General features: G+C 55.0%; 1 protein-coding gene across 1 annotated transcript; it reads left to right on the plus strand.

The window, feature by feature from the left end:
- Positions 1–250: 250 nt before the first annotated feature.
- On the plus strand, positions 251–17,095 carry FAM222A (family with sequence similarity 222 member A; the record flags this gene model as incomplete). The annotated part of the gene is made up of 2 exons (XM_084253862.1): positions 251–332; positions 15,590–17,095. The coding sequence occupies 2 exons, from the start codon at positions 251–253 to the stop codon at positions 16,864–16,866; spliced, it is 1,359 nt and encodes a 452-aa protein (XP_084109988.1). The 3' UTR covers positions 16,867–17,095.

A 17,095-nucleotide genomic window follows, 5' to 3' on the forward strand; every position in this document is an offset into this window, starting at 1 on the left:
ATTCTAGAGCAAGGACACAGACGGGCCTCTTGGTGCCTCTGGGCCTTCGGTCTACTCACCTGCCAGATAAGAAAGTTTCCAGTGTTGTTCAAGGTAGTGAGGAGGCCGCTGGCAGGATCTCCCAGTTGGGGGTGGAGGCAGGGGATGAAGTAGGTGAGCCCACAGCAGCCCTGTGTGACAAGCACCTTATCTCCCTCCTTACAGGGACCCTGCTGCAGAGTGTGCCCCGCCACGGGCCCCCAGCTCAGCCATGCTGGCCTGTCTGCAGAGGACCCAGAACCCACCGGGCCAACACCTGGCCTGCCCAAGCAAGAGCCTGGAGCTGCGCAAGTGTGAGTAGGCACCCTCCCCCAAGTTTCCCTCCACTCGTCCCCAAACCGTCTCCTCTGCCCTCACTGAATCCACAGGGGCCTGCTCTGTGTCCCTGGACAGACTTAGACTACCTCCTCAGGCCTTTGCAGAGCACTTCCCGGGCAGGGAATGCCATTCCCAACTCCCCCCCGGGCCCCACACTCTCAGGTGCCTTTAAGCCTAAGCTGTGCTGCCTCCCTGGGGTATCCCCCTGCCAAGGCCACCAACTCCTCAGCAACCTTCACTGCCCACTACCATCACCGTGGCTCCACCATCAGCCATCATTTGCCTGCATTGGCAGAGAATAGGAGAACACAGACCATACCCCTGTGGGGTCCCAGCTTGGGCCCTGATTCACTGTGTGACCTTGGGTGTGTCCTTCCCTGATCTGGGCCTTGCTTTTTCAGTGTGTCAAATTAGGGACCCTGGTGGCCTCCAGGGGGCCTGTCTTCCTTGACACCTAGGCCAGGAATTCCAGAACTTCTGATTATTTTTAGCCACTGTGGGATTTAAAATATTTTTTGAAGTATTTGGAAACACTTAAAAACAAGAAGGTTTACATAAAAATTTGAATTGCTAGTGCCTCAAAAAAAAAATAAATAAGTGGCTCTGGTAACACAGACCTTTGTTCCCACGCTGCAGCCATTGAGAATTAAACTACGTCTCTTTAAAGGGGACATTCATCTCCATGTCACCACTGTCCCCACGCCTCCCTTTTGCCTCTGTCCTAGAGTGCACAGTCAGTTGCCATTTGTTGCTGTGCCTACATGTTGCTTTCTTTTTAAATATGTATTTACCTTTAGCAAGGTAATGCATTTGTGAGGTCCAGTATTCAGATGAAGGTGTGTACAGACAGAAGCCTCCTCCTGCCCCCTCTCTGCTCAGCCAGCCTGCTCTCCTTCCCAGAGACAGCCATGTTGTTGGCTTCCTCTGTTGTCCTTTTTTTATGTTTTATGCCCTTTGCATACACACTGTTCTGGACTTCACTTTTTCCACTTAGCAACACACCCTGCATGTCAGCATGTATTGCGTTTCCTCATGCTTTTGTCACACAGTTGGATGAACCATAATTTATTTGACCAGTGCCCTAGATAGACCATTCCAACCTGTTACTACTATAAACAGTGCAGCAATAAGCAACTGTGTATGTGTGACAAAGGTTTGACTAAAACTGTAGGATGAATTTCTAGAAGTGGAAACACTGGGCCAGAGGTAGGTGCGTTTGTAATTTTCATAGCTGTGGTCTGACATCTTCAGCTCTCTGTTTCCCCACATCCTTGCCATCACAACGCAGTACCAAACTAAGGCTTTGCTTCCCTGATTAGTGAAATCGGATCATAGTGCAGTTTTAAGTTAAACATCTTTCCATGTTTGAGCCATTTATTTTTCCTTTAAACTTTACCTATTCATTGTCTTGTCAGTTTTTCAATTGAGTTTTTATCCTTATTGATTTGAAGGAACTCTTTGTATATGATTGGATTAGACCTCTGTCTCTCCCATGAATTGCAGATGTTTCCCCCAATCTGTCATTTGTCTTTGATTCTGCCACGGAAGACTTTTACTTTATAAAATGAAAGTCGTCAGTATTCTTGCTGATGACCACTGCATTTGGTGGCATGCTTAGACATCCTTCCTCATGCTATTTTTTCTTTCAGCGTTTTCCCAGGGTTTTGTGGGTTTAATTTCTTAAATATATGACCTGATTTTTATGTAATTTATGTGGTATAAAGAATTAGGTAAGAATCCAAGTGTGTTGAAATATCAGTGCAATATTTTAATTATTGTAGTGTTAGAGTACATTTTTAACAATGATCATAGCTATTGATATAATTCACATCATACAAACCTAGCCATTTGACAGGTACAATTCAACGTTTTTTTTGGTATATTTACAGAATCTTACAACCATTACCAGTCAATTCTAGAACATTTTTATCTCCTGAAGAAGAAACCCCTTACCCAATATCCTTCCCCTTCCCTTTCTCTCTAGAGTCCCCTATTCTGGATTTTCAATAGCCTCATCCTGTATGTGGCTTTTGATGACTGGCTTCTCCCACTCAGCATGTTTTCAAGGTTCCTCCGCACTGTAGCAAGGACATGACACATTTCAGTATTTGGTGATGCTTTTGTTCCTCGTTATCCTCCACCTCAGTCCCTCCCCCTACCCCCATGCAAAATTTCCTTGGCTGTTCTGTGTAATATTCTGTCTGAACTATAGAATCCACTTATCAGGGTAAGAACAAAGATCCTGTTTGGGCCTTTACTGGGACTGCATTAAATTTATAACTAGGAAGGATGTCATTATGACCATCTCTCTCCCTGCAAGAACCCGGACTCCTGTGCTTGTTCAAACTTTGTGTCCCTTGGGAACATTTCAATATAGGCCTCATTTAGATCTTGCACATCTTAAAAGTTTACTTCTTTATGACTCGTTAACCATTTTGGGCTAGTCTCTTCTTCCGTAAATAGAGGTTATTTATAGAAAGACTATTAACTCCTGCCACTTGACTAAATTCTTTTATTGTGATGGTTTTTCAATTTAGACGCAGGTTTTCCTGTTACACTCTCTTTATATTTGCAAATGATAATCTGACCTCCTGCTTTGTAAGTTTTATACCTTCATTTATTTGTCTGATTTAATAGTGTTGGTTACTTTATAATAGTAGTAGCTACTAGCTGTTGGAATAGTAGTTTCTCTAGAAAAATATCCATTTTTATCCAGGTTTTCAAATCTATCAGGACAAGGTTGAATAAAATAGTCTATGATGCTTTTGCAAACTTTCACCTTATTTCTTCAATTGTATAGATTTTACTTTTTTCTCCCCCCTTTTCTTGATTAGTTAGCTAATGAGATTTCTTTCTTCCCTTTCCCCAAAGATCAACTTTAGCATTTATTAGTAATTAACCTTTTCCTGGGTGCTAATTCATTTATTTGTGCTTTATCTTTATTAAAATTGCCTTTTTTAAAAAAAATGTCTTGAGTTGGAGGCTTAAATCTTTACACTAATAAGAAAAAGAAAAAAGAAAAAATTAAGGTGTAAATACCCTGGGCACTTTAGCTGTATCCTACAGGTTCTAATATGTAATATTTATATAATCATACTGTATTTCCATTTTTCTGTTTTACAATTTGGACTCTGATTTCTTCTTTGAACTAGACTCGCCGAGCCCACCCACCCCCAAGGTGGTTGGCACTTTCATGTTTTGCTCCTTCTAGTTTTAATGCAGTGTTATCAGAATTGTCTCTGATTTCTACATTTTTAGGCTTTATTAAGTTTTCTTTGTGATATAGTCTATGGTGGTCTTGACTTTCACCGGGCCTTAAATAGCAGATGAGGCTCTGCTAGCAGGATTCAGAGTTTGATGTGTACCAATTATATCTACCCTATTAATTACGTAAGTTAGGTTCTCTATCCTTACCAGTCAGGGATCAAGAAATGAATCACACCCTGTCCTGATGTGTTCCAGTCTATTTCTTCTTGTCAGACCTATAGCCCTGTCCCTACAAGTGCTAATGCCACGCTATTTAACACACAGATATTAATACGTTCAGTCCTCAGAGTGAATCGCACTCTTCTTTGATATACTTGGCCTGGATTCACTTTTACCTATTAATATGGTACCCTCTGCTCTTTAATTCACATTTCTTCTGAAAACTATGCCAAACCTTTTGTTTCAACCTTTCTGAATTACTTTGTTCAGGTGTGACTCACATAATGTAGAGTTGGATTCAGCTTTGTGATCCTATCTGAATGCCTTTAAAAGTTTAATAGGAGAGCTTAGCTCATCTACATTTTTATTGCTAGGACAGACATATGGTCTTAATTCAGTCATTTTGTGCTTTGCTCTCATTGCTCTTAGAAGTCTTTCCCTGTGTGATCTGCGTTCTCTGCTGTCTGGTGCACCTACTAATCAGGAAGGTTGGGGCTTTGTTCTAGAGGCATAACTTTAAATAATACCCTCATTCTCTTATTTCTTTGGAACAGTATTCTATTACTTTCCCTAAGATGAACAAAATGACAAAGTGAGGATTTCCTCTTTCTCTCTACAATATTCTCTTGAAGTTTACATCCTACTTTCGAACTTTTATTACCTGACATCAGCTTTAAAGGTACCTTTCGATCCCGGCTATCGAAGACAAGGACATCCGTGTACTTACTGGCCTGTCTCTCCTCGTACCCTCCCTTCTGTTATCAGCGATGCTATTCCCAAGACTTGCAACATCAGTGTCTGGTTACATCGCCACAGTCCCACGGTTCCAATTCAGAAAGCAAAAGAATTTACAGTGAAAAGTAACTCCCCTTCCCAGAAGAAGCCAGCGTTCCCAATCTCTTAAGTACCCTCCTGAGAAATATACATGCTCGTGAGGGGCAGTAAATACCTTTTACATAGACGTTCACACACACATCCCCCTCCCCGCCCCTCCGCTCCTGCCTTTTCTTCTTTCTTCCCAGTACATCCTGGAATTTATTCTCGTCTGGCAGTCCCTGTTCTACCACCTGCACTGTGTCCCAGCACCTAGACAAAGCATAACAACACGTTGAAGCACCCTCACGACACACACCTCTTGAGGGGGTTTAGGTTGTTTCTAGCCTCTTGCTAGTCTAAACAGCGGTGTCATGAACATCTTTGTACACCTGTGAAAAAAAATAATTTTCCCTCAGGATGGATTTGCTGGCTCAAAGGATCGCTACATTTTAACCTTCGATTTCTATTGTTCAGCTGCCAGCTGGCCAGAGCGAGATGACCTGGGCTGGTCCTTCCTTTCTGCTCCCAAGTTAGAACTGAGAGTGTGGAGGGTCACACGGCCGTCTGCTTCCCCTGCCCAGTCAGCTCCTCTGACATCTCTGCACTTATTGGAAAAGACAGTGACTCTGCCTTTAATTGAAGAGCACAGGAAAGAGGGCGGCAGGAAGAGAGATAAGCAAATTGAATTGGGTGCCCTGCTGCCGGCCAAGGCCTGGCACTTGGTGGAAGCGGCGCCTGCCCTTTCTCCCTGGTATGACTCTCAGGTGATCGGGCCTGAGACTGACCTCCTTGTCCCTGTCCCCCAGGCAGGCTGACACAGGAACAGCTGGCCCTACACTCTGTGGCTGGCCATGGGCCCTGCTGCATTTCTCAGTGGGGGCGGGTGTCTGTGTGTGTCTCATCTGTGCGGCGTGATTTGGACACGTCCATTGGCCTTTTGGAGGCTGTGATCCCCCTTCTATAAAGTGAGGGGTCGGATAAGATGCACCTGAGAAACCATCCAACTCTGACCACTGTGATGCTATCAAAAGCCTCCTGGGTACCCAGTCTGATCCCCCTCTCCTCCCTGTAAAGTGGGCTCGGAGCAGCCTGACCGCACCTCTTAGGGACCTTAGGCGGAACGGCTCGTTCTTTTATATAATTAAGTACCTTACTGACTAGGTTGTCCATGACACACGATTCGGAAAGCAAAACAATTTACAGTGACAATTAACCCTTTCCCAGAGGGCACCAGGCTGTAAGGACTGCCCACAGCCTGTGTCAGCAAAGCAGAGGTGGGTTGGGTTCCCCTGTCTGGTCAGGCAGGCAGAGGGGCGGGGTGCCTGCCGGAGCCTGGGTGTAAGGCTGCTGTCACCGCTTCTAGGTGACTGCAGAAAGTGACGTGGGGTGGGGGAAAGGAAAAAAGATGAGGGTGGAAGTAAATTCCAGTCCCCCACCCTGACCTCAGGCCTAAGATCTTAGGCTACTGCCCGCTGGCCAGAGGCCCTGGACATGCCCGCCCTGGGACAGAGCCTGTTTTCTCAGCTGTTAGGACCTTCCCGGCAGCAAATGTTTGACTTCTCTATGCGCTGCTGCCACACGTGCTGCTGGAGGTACAGACGGTACAGAGAGCCCCAAAGAGGCACCAAGAGGGGGCTTGGCCAGGGGGAGGGGAAGAGGCTCTGGCTGGTGGGGGGACTCTGGGAGGAGGGATGAGGAGGTAGCTGCCCCAGGAGCCTCTCCATGCCTCAGGCTGCTGCTCCATACACGAGACAGTGTGCTTATCCCTCCCCCTTCCCCAGGAGCCCCCAGGACACAGCATTTGGGACCAGAACAGCCTGGAGATCCAGGCTGCGACCCAAGTGGTATTGGACGAGTGAGTGACCAGCCCCCTCTGGACTGGTTTTGTCCCCTGTGACGCGGGGACAAGAACATAAGAGCCTGGAAGGAGACAGTACCCTTTACCTGCCCTCACCCTCCCCACAACCAAACCCACAAAGGGACGAGAGGTTCCCTGGCCCTCTCTCGCCTCCACTGATGCCAGGTGTGGAAGGCGTGCTCACTCGCCAGCCCAGAGCCGACCGGTCCCCCACCCTCACCAGCCTGGCCCTGCCCAAGGGAGACCCAGCCCCACGAGCATTCCTGCAGGTGCAGCTGCTTCCACGACACTAATAAAATACGGAAGAAACAAAGCAATTTAAAATTCCAATAAAATTAAAAACAAATCTCTGGCCGCACAGCAGATTCGATTATGTAGCTATTGCTGAGCACAGCCTGGGGGGATGGAAGGAAGGTTCAGGCCTTCCCTGCCGAGGGAGCCCAGCCTCCGGGAAAGCCAGCGAGAGTTACCCCCTGACTTAACAAATACAGATAAGCCCTCAGCAACTTGGGACCATAGTCCACAAGCCAACCAGAGGGAGGATAAACTCGGAGGGACACAAAGATCCACATCACTGCTGTCCACACCGTACAGAGGCCCTGGCCAGCACCGTCAGGGAAAATAAAAGTGAAAAGAAGTAGGAAAGAGGGAAACTTTTCCATGTAAAATCCCAGGAGAATGAGAGTTCAGGCAGAATTGTGGCTCTAAGGTTCACATACATGTGCAACTGTTCTTCACATCAGATCTAGAGCAGATGTCGCCACCCTGCAGACCTACTCTCTACTGTAACCACTCAACTCTGCACAGCCACACACATGCCTGCGAGTGAGTGGGCACAGCTGCATCCCAATAAAACTTTATTTATAAAAGCTGGCAGCAGGCCAGAGTTGTCCTGCACGCTGAAGTTGGCCGGCTCCTGCCCTACACAGAGTTGAAAAAACATCTACCAAGAGCTACTATTACCATTTTTGAGGAAACATTTATGTTCTGTAATATATGCCATGCAAGTCACCCTCTCAAGAATACCAGTCAGTACTTTTTTTAGTATAAATATAGAGTTGTGCAGCCAACACCACTGTCAAATTCCAGACCATTTCCTCATCACCTCAAAAAGAAACCTATACCTTTAGCTGCCACTTCCTGTCCCTACCCCCAACCCCGCCCCGAATGGCCACAGAAGCCTGGAAGTGTCTAGGCATGGCTGTGTTCCACTAAAACTTCATTTATAAAAGCTGGGCGCTGCCAAGGCTAAGGCCAAGACAGGGGTCAGCATGGGGACAGAGGGGCGGGGATGGAGCAGAGCATCTGAAGGGGTCCGTGTGCTCGCGAGCTTAACCTGGAACACAGCGGGCCTTGCACACCTCTGGGCTGGCTGTGTGGAGCTGAGACAGCATCTGCCCCTGGGAGTCAGCGACACTGGAGCCCCGCCTCACACCTCACATGGAGGGGAAGCCCAGGCTGACAGAATCTAATACCTTGAAAAGCAGAACCATAATAGTCTTTAAAAAAAAAAAAAAAAAAAAAGACAGAGATGATCATCCCTGGCCTAGGACTTGTGAACTAGGAGGTAAGAAAAGCACATATAAAGGAAAAACAAATTGGATCACGTTAGAATTAAAAGTTGGCTCAGCAAAAATACACCATAAAAATGTCGACAAGCCAGAAATTAAGAAAGGGTGTCTGCAGCACGTAGATGGCCCGATACCCAGAATAGAGCGGTAGGGATATGGCTGAGAGGCAGCGGGATGGGGATGGCAGGGAGCCAGTGGTGGGTGGCAGGGCAACCCCGAGAAAGTGAGAACTAGGGGTGGGGAGGGAAGGGGGAGAGAGCCTGACCAACATGGACAGGGATGACGACTGACAGGAGCAGGCCTGTGGCTCCGAGGGGGAGATGCAGCAGCAGTTCCAGAGGGCAAAGGACAGAGGGACAGACAAAGCCAGGGGCCGGGGAGGGAGAGTGAGGAGTGGGCTCCCAGAGACAGCAAGGGTAAGGGAAACTGAGGTGCAGGTGGGGAGCAGGAAAGTCAGGTTTGGGAGGGGTCCGAGTACACCCAGCTCTGCCTACAGGGACACTGGCTTCTCGGGGTTCCAGCTGCAGCTCAGGGGCTGTGGGTAAGCACGTGTGCCTGTGAGCACCTGCTGGCATCTGGATGTGCAGGGGGCCCCTGCACAGGCTCTTCTGTGCCTCTGAGCATCGAAGTGTACATGAGCTTGCACACTCGTATGCAAACACAGAGAGGATCCTTCCTGCCGTGACACTTCCATGAACTGCCCGGCCTGGCCCAGAAAGCTAAAAGGAAGGTGGCCACATTTTCTGGGCACCCACTATGTATGAAGCTGCTAGGGAGCTATGGTCATTTCTCTGAGGTTCCCTAGGGAGTCACTGGGACTCCCAGATTTACTCCAAGTCTGCCCTCAAGGTCTTTGGGCTGCCACCCCGGTCACTGGGCTGGGGCAAGTCAGGGTGGTTGGCAGCCACCCCACCCCACGTCCCTTGCAGCAGAGCCCAGAGAACAGCTGTGCCTGCCTTGGCTCAGCCCCCTCCCCCACCCTCCTCCTGGGCGGCCTCATTAGGGATTCTGCCGGTGCCACCAGCTAATTAGTGTCACGTTAATTGAGCATTCAGGAGGCTGCCACCTCCAAGGGCAGAGTGTCAGCAGGGAAGGGGAATGCAGATGTGGACTGCTTCTCCCTGGGGGCCAGGCCCCATGCCCAGAGACCCCGTGTGTCCTGGAGCAGACCCGGACACCCCCCTCCCGTGTCCACACAGATCGTGTCCACTGGGACCTCCTGAGCCTTAAGGGAGGAGAGAACAGGCAAAATTAATGGCAGTGAAAGATAGCACTTGCTGAACACCTACTATGTGCCCGGCACACCTTAAAGCCACAGTCAGCTGCACTCTACTGTCAAAAAGCTGAGGTCTGCGCGTCCCCATCTTGCAAGATGGTAGCTGAAAAAGCTGCGAAGCCAGCAACTATGGAGAAGCAGCCCTAAGCCCAGAAGGCTGATGCTGCTGGCGAGGTTAAGAAGGTAACCCCAAGGCCCAGACCTCACAGACGGGTGTCCCCAGTGTCTTTGAGAGAACCTAAGGAGCAGCTGCCACCCACCAAGAGAACACAGCTACATCCACAGTGGGCAGGAGTGGGCAGGGGCCGGCATTTGTCTGGATGGTGGCTAGAAGGGAGGCTGTACCCGCGGCAGATGTTGGGGGCCCACCAAATGTGGTACCAGGAATTCTGGCTCAGCCTCCCATCCCTGCCCTACGTGAGCACGAGCCTTAAGGTGCAGAGTACAGGGACTTCGAAGACCCTGACGTGTCCACTTGGTCCCCTCACAGATGAGAAACCTGGGGTCCAGTTGGCCAGCCCGGCCGAGGTTGCCCACAGCAAGGGCAATGCTGGGTGTCTGACTTGCGGCCTGATTACAGCGGAGTCCATGCTTCTCACATCTCTGGGGTCCCTACCAGAGGCCCCACCCCTGCCTTCACCCACGCTTCCCTCCTCACCACTTCAGAAAGGCAGGGGGCTGCCAAGTTCGCTCCCCTGTCTCCCTGTAGCAACATTAAATCCCACTCAAAGGGCTGCTTTTAATTGGCTTAATACACCCGTTAATAACCACATCTATTTAACACACCTGTAAAAGGCCCATAACATTAACTTAATGGCAGCAACAGCTCGCCCAGCACTCCAGCCAGCCTTTTAAATTTCCCGACCAGCCTTTAATGGGGCCAGGGCAGGGCGGCCCAGTTCACAGGGGGGGTGCCCTCCAGGTTGTGGGGCGCTGCCCCTGCAGCCTCTCAAAGGGGACTGGCTGAGCTGCATGGGTCCATGCAGTGCCCCCTACACCTGCCAGGGCTCTGGGCAGCTCCAGGCATCAGGTGGTGAGAGAACAGCGCTTGCCCTCCAGGCCTCCCCACCTAGCTCCGGAGACCAGTCAACAGACAGCTACAGCGCAGGGGGCCAGGCCCTGGGCGGGGAGGCAGGCAGGCAGCCCAGGGCCAGGAAGCAGAGGATGCTCTGCAGGAGGCTGCAAGACACAGAGGTCAAGGAAGGGCCCTGGGAGGGCACAGGAGCAGCACGTGGTCACGGCGAGCCCCTGACTAGGACAGAAAACATGTAGAATAAAATCCCCCTTCCCAGGCCGGCGGCGGGAGGAGGAGAGGCTGAGGGTACAGCCCCTCCTTCTGCATCTTGCACATTTCCTCACATCAGCAGAGTCTTCTAGAACCTAAGTTTTAACGCCCAGTAAGGCACAGTTCTGATGGGGGCCCCCTGGGTGCTCCGTCTCCTGGAAGCCCGGCCGCTCCCCAGAAAGTGTCCCTGATGCGCCTTTCCTTACACCCCCCAAGCCCCCCCACCCCCTCCATCTCCCACCCAGTAGCCTGAGGCGCCCCGCTAAAGCCTAAGTTGGGCCGGATCTCCGCTCCCGCTCCCCCCCTCCAAGTGGAGCTCACCTCTGGCTCCTCACCCACAACCCCCTGCTGAGGGCGTCCCCACTCCCAAGCCCCGGCGCTCGCTCCTCCTCACCTCCCACTCTTTCCTCCAACCCCACTTCATGAGAGAAACCTTTGAACCACCTCTGGACAGGTGCCTCCCCGTCCTGTCCCTCCCCGCCCCACCCAGCTGCCCCACGCTCATGGCTCGCGCGGGCTCAGGCGCACACGGCGCTTCTGCTCCGTGACATCACGCAGCTGGGGGCTGGGATCTCCCCAAGGCTGGCCCTCACAGCTGGGGTGTCGGCCCAACTACACGTAGGGTCTCCCCTTGGCCTGGGTGGCCCAGAACGTGGCGCCCAGACGGGAGCCGGCCCCGTACGCCCCGGCCGAGCCAGCCGCACAACTGCTCGCCGCGTTCTACTCAGCAGGGTAAAATTCGGCTCCGCCATCTGTGGGAGGATTTGTGGCCATGTTTTCAAGCCACCACACCCTCCCATTATCGCTCAAGGGGCTGCTTCCCCACGCTCCTGCGTCATCTCCCCACTGGGCCGGAGGGCAAGGGCTAGTTTGCTCTGGCTGCGGCTGTGCCTCCAGAGCCAGCGCCTGCACCGGGGGGCGGGGGTATCTGGTGCCGCGGGGCTGGGATGGCTCTGGATGGCTTCTCCCTGGGGACTGTGTCTCTGGCCTGGTTGCAAGTCTCGTGCCAGGCTGTGGCCAGGGGCTCCGGGCGGGTGAGTCAACCTGGCCACATCACCCGACAACGGCTAGTTGTCCTTTAGGCCACGGGGCGCAGCCTAAACCAGCACAGTCAGAATCAGCCGCGGTGCGTGTGGTGCGACGCCCAGTTGCTGGCGGAACCCCAGCAGAGCCCCCAGCCCAGCTGGAGGCATCAGGGGAGGCGGGGAGGCCCTGAGGTTCCCCAGCGGGCACACAGAGCCCCACGTTAACCCTGGAAGCACTGCCCCCAGCCTCCCCACTGCTCAGAAGCCCCCCCCCCCCAGGCAGCTGGCTCCCCTGGCTCCTTCGTGTGGGGCCTTTCTGTGTCAGTGCATCCGCGGTGGGTGGGGAAGGGGCCTGGAGCCTTTGCCATGCTGAGGCCTGGTCCACACTGGCCTGAGGAGCCCAAGCCACCACTTCGGCGTCTCTGGTGGAAAAGGCTCATGGGAGCACCACAAGTGACAGGTTTGAGCAAGGACTCTGGTGACCGTAGGACCACATCCCGGCCAGCGGCCCTCACATGCTGAACGCTGAAGCACTGAGCACATTACCAGGGAGACGACTCGGGGACCGCCAGCCATCGCTGGGAGCAAGGCAGAGCTGAGGCAGGAGGGGCGTCTGCTGGGTCACCTCCCGCCTGGCTGAGCCTCTGGGCTGACCCTGTGGTCCTTCCTCAGGACCGTCCTACTTCTGAGCACATCTCGGCCAGGCCTGCCTCAGGGTGCAGGTGGGGGAGATGGTTTGGAGGCAGCAGCCCTGGTCCAGACCGCAGCTCTGCCCCTCCCTGGCTGTGTGGTCTTGGGAAACGGGTCTGTAACCTGCGTTAGTTACCAACCAGCGGCTACAACACCAGTACTCACCTATCCTCGCCATGGTTTCTGTGGGCGAGGAATTCAGGAGCGGTTTAGCTGGGTAGTTCTGCTCTGACTCTGCTGAGTCACCCGAAGGCCTGACCTTCAAAGAGGGGTCACCTGGTTGCTGGCTGGGGCCTCAGGTCACCTCCTCTTGGGTCTCCCCGTGGTTGCGCCAGTGTCTTCACGTGGCAGCTGCTTCCCTAGAGCACGTGCTCCGAGGAGCATGAAGAAGGGAGGAGGAAGCCACAGGGCCCTTGACCACCTAGCGCTGGACAGTCTCGGAAGTTACACAGGCCTGCCGCACTCGGAGCAGGAGGGGCCGTGCCAGGGCGTGAATACCAGGAGGGGAGACTCCTCGGGAGCGGGGTGCATGGGGGAGACCTTGGAGGGCACCTGCCATAGCTCATCTGTTTCTTTATCTGTGAGACTGGGCCACCTCTACCTCCGAGCTGTGAGACTGGGCCACCTCTACCTTGGAGCTGCCGGCTGCTCCAAACAAGTGGGAGCCGGGCCCACTCATGCTCCCCTCAACTGTAGCTCGAGGGAGAGGGACCAACCCACCTCGCTGAGTCCCACTGACCAAGACGGGCCCTTTCTTTCAGTGAATAAGAACAAGGAACAGGCATTGCTCTTTTTTTCCTTCTTGAGGTTTTAAACACCTAATTTATTCCATCCATTAGATAGATTTTGTAGATTTAATCATTTTCACAGTTGGTGGCTCATTGGATACTCAAGATAAACTCCAAATGAAAGTATAATGGTGAGGACAAATGAGTTTTCACACCACAATGGCAGAAACTTGCTTGGGAAGAGAGTTTAAGAGGAACAAAAATACATACAGATATAATTTTTTTCCCCGGCAGCCGCTTTTGCTGACTATAGTAGGTTACCACAGTTAATTTCACCAGTTTTGTTCATCTGTAAAATTGCATAAAAGTGACATTTTTGTGCTCATTATAGCAACTGCTGATTTATGGCTGGTAAATGAAGAGCTGCTCCCTTTTTTGCGGGACTCTCCGAGCGGCGCTAAGTGCCCATGAAATTGCTTGTATAATGTAGTTTAAATCCAATCTCGGAGAAAGATTCCCCCATTGGCCAAAGTGACATTTCCATTCTCCACACCGAGTTTATTTTAGGCCACTTAGGAGGGGGCTGCCCCGGGCCGGGTCAGGGTGGGGCCTGAGTCCAGCCCAGGATCTGCTCCACCTGCCTGGCCCTGGCTAGGCCAGAGGGATGAGGGCCTCGGCCGCCAGCCTGCCCGGGGTGCCGGTGCCGCCTGCCACTTTGCTTCAGTCCCTGCTGCCATGTGAGGTCAGACCTCATACCTTTACCTCAGGGCAGAGATGAATGACCTGTCCAACCTGTGCCTCCGCTGCCAAAACCTGTCCACTAAAGCCCCAGGGCAGGCCTGCTCCAACCTGGCCACCGACACCCTGCCAGCTCTCTGCACCCCGTCCTGTGCGCTGAAGGGGCTTCCGCAGTCCCTGGTCCCTCCCCCAGCTGTGACAACCACATCTGCTGGCATCGCCCGTGTGCCGGGGGGACAAAGCCCGCAGAGAACGCTGTCCCGCCTGCGGAGCGCCCCCCCTCCCCCGCCCCCTTGGTCTTCTCCAGCCACAGCTCTGGGCGTCTGTTCTGATTCTGAATCATTTACAGTTCCCACCGGACCTGCTTCCTCGCCCCCGGGCCTTTGCTCATGCAGTTTCTCCTGCCTAAAATGTTTTCCCCTCCTGCCTCACCCCTTTTACCATCGCCCTGGCCAGGATGCGCTTCCTTCTGGAAAGCTGTCTTGTCTCTGAAGCCCCACTGGGCGAGGCTCCCTGCACCCCCACGCCGCCTGGCTCCCCGTCACAGCAGACCTTTGGCTGTGCGCCCACGAGGTCGTGGGTGAGGCTCTGGAAGGACGTGTGTCGCATGTGGCCTTCTGAAGGGGGGAGTCTGGGGGAGGGAGGGGTCCCTGGCCACAATACCAGGCCCTCCTGAGCAGGAGCCCCTGAGCGCTGACATGCCCCACCGCACATAGCTAGGGCGCCCTCACGGCCACCCTCTTAGCAGCAGCCCCATTTACAGGTGAGGAAGCAGAGGCTCAAAAGAGTGTAGCTCCCCACACCCCAAAGAGTCACGGCTGGATTCTGAGAGCGCCCACAAGGCAGGGAGGAAGGCCACGTGCTGCAGAGAGCACGTCACGTTCTCAGCCGAGAGCCAACGGCCACATCCCCCAGTACTATTGGACAAGCCTCCCCGCCCACCTTGGCTGTCATTCCCGAAGGCCACCCAGCAGGCCTGGCACAGTCGCTGCCCCCATTCCACAGGTGGGGAAGCTGGGCTCCCAGGGTCACCGAGCCCCACACGCAGCCCTCCAGCTGTGAATGCAGACCCTGCTCCACTCCCCGCCCTAGGCAGGGTCCTGGGTGGCCCCAGGAACTGTTCAGGCCTGGGGAGGGGCTCTGGCTGGGAGGAGGGGTCTGCCAGCAAGCCCGCTCCCCCACAGCAGTTGTACCTGACAGTGGGAACGGTCAGCCGTGACCCCAAGTGCACCCTTCAGCCCCGCACTGGCAGCTCACAGGACAGGCAGTGACCACCACGCTGGTTTCACGGGACGGGCAGTGCCGGGAGGGGGCGAACGAACCCCTTCCACTCCCAGCATCTTCCCCCACAACTCAGGCAATACAGCCCCAGGGCGCTGCTGTACAGCAGGAAGGGCCGGCAGGCTGTGGGGCCATCTGCAGGAGCACCCCACCGCGTCCTCCTGCGGACTCGCCCAAACAGATGCCCAGGTGCCTGAGGCCACGCCTGACCCGGCCTGCAGGAGCCCCGACGTGGTCCCGACGCCAGCATGCAGGCCGTGGGTGGCTGGGGTCGGGGACCCGCCCTGGGGCGCTGGGAACGTCCTATTTCCTGACCTGGGGGGTCACACGGATGTTCTGCTGCTGTGGGCTCAGCAAGCTCACGATGCGCGCAGTTTCCTTTCCATCTTTGGTGTTTCAACCCAAAGCTTAAGAATGTGGAAGGAGGGAAGGGCAGCTCCTGGGCCCTGCTGGGGGGCAGGGGTTGTGGCAGCCTTCAGGCCTCGCTGGGTCTCAGGGTGGGCTCTCACCTGCTGTCCTGTCCTCACCTGCCCCGCAGGCGAGACGGTGGTGAGCTCCATGCATGCCTCCCGCTACCCGAGCCCGGCCGAGCTGGACGCCTACGCTGAGAAGGTGGCCAACAGCCCGCTGTCCATCAAGATCTTCCCCACCAACATCCGCGTGCCCCAGCACAAGCACCTCAGCCGCACCGTCAACGGCTACGACACCAGCGGCCAGCGCTACAGCCCCTACCCGCCGCACGCCGCCGGCTACCAGGGCCTGCTGGCCATCGTCAAGGCTGCCGTCTCCTCCTCGGGCGTGGCCGCGCCTGCCGGGCCCGCCAAGAGCGTACTCAAGAGCGCCGAGGGCAAGCGGACCAAGCTGTCGCCGGCCACCGTGCAGGTGGGCATCGCTCCCTACCCGGCGCCCAGCACCCTGGGGCCCTTGGCCTACCCCAAGCCGCCCGAGGCGCCTGCCCCACCGCCCAACCTGCCTGCGGCTGCCACTGCCACCTCGGTCATCCCCCTGCCCGGCCGTGGCCTGCCCCTGCCACCCTCCAACCTGCCCTCCATCCACAGCATCCTCTACCAGCTCAACCAGCAGTGCCAGGCCCCGGGCGCCGCACCCACTGCCTGTCAGGGTGTGGCCGTTCCCCACCCCAGCCCGGCCAAGCACGGCCCCGTGCCCAGCTTCCCCAGCATGGCCTACTCTGCCACTGCCGGTCTGCCCGACTGCCGAAAAGGCACCGAGCTGGGCCAGGGGAGCACGTCGGCCTTGACGTTGGCTGGAACCACCAAGCCTGCGGGGTATGTGGAGGGTGGCCTGGATTACCTGCTGTGGCCACAGAAGCCGCCCCCACCGCCCCCCCAGCCCCTGCGGGCCTACAGTGGCGGCACGGTGGCCAGCAAGTCCCCAGAGGCTTGCGGGGGGCGGGCATACGAGCGGGCCACCGCATCGCCCCTCAACTGTGGCATGGGGCTGCCTGCCAGCTTCACTGTGGGCCAGTACTTCGCCGCCCCCTGGAACAGCGTGCTGGCGACCCCCACCAGCGACTGCTACAACCCCGCGGCCGCCGTGGCCGTCACCGAGCTGGGGCCGGGGGCAGCCCGGGACCTGGCGGGGCCCACCGCGGAGGCCCTCTCGGGCCTGCCCAGCAAGAGTGTGTGCAACACGTCGGTGCTGAGCAGCAGCCTGCAGTCGCTGGAATATCTCATCAACGACATCCGGCCGCCCTGCATCAAGGAGCAGATGCTGGGCAAGGGCTACGAGACCGTGGCTGTGCCCCGGCTGCTCGACCACCAGCACGCCCACATCCGCCTGCCCGTCTACAGATAAGGCCCGCCTGGCACCCCCTCGGACAGACGGACAGGGCGCCCAAGGGGGAGGCAGGCCGCAGGACAGGGCGGGCGGGGGGCTCCAGGGGCCCTGCCCCGTGCTTGGTTGCCCGCTGGTGCCCACAGGGAAGCCAGGCTGGCTGCTACCATCCAGGCGCCTGTCTGGGAGCGGCAGAGTGACCTCGCTCACTAAGGGCCCCCCCAGCTGCCCCAGGACCCTGGGCATGCCT

The sequence above is a fragment of the Talpa europaea genome, assembly GCF_964194135.1.
Source record: "Talpa europaea genome assembly, chromosome: 14".
Lineage (NCBI taxonomy): Eukaryota > Metazoa > Chordata > Mammalia > Eulipotyphla > Talpidae > Talpa > Talpa europaea.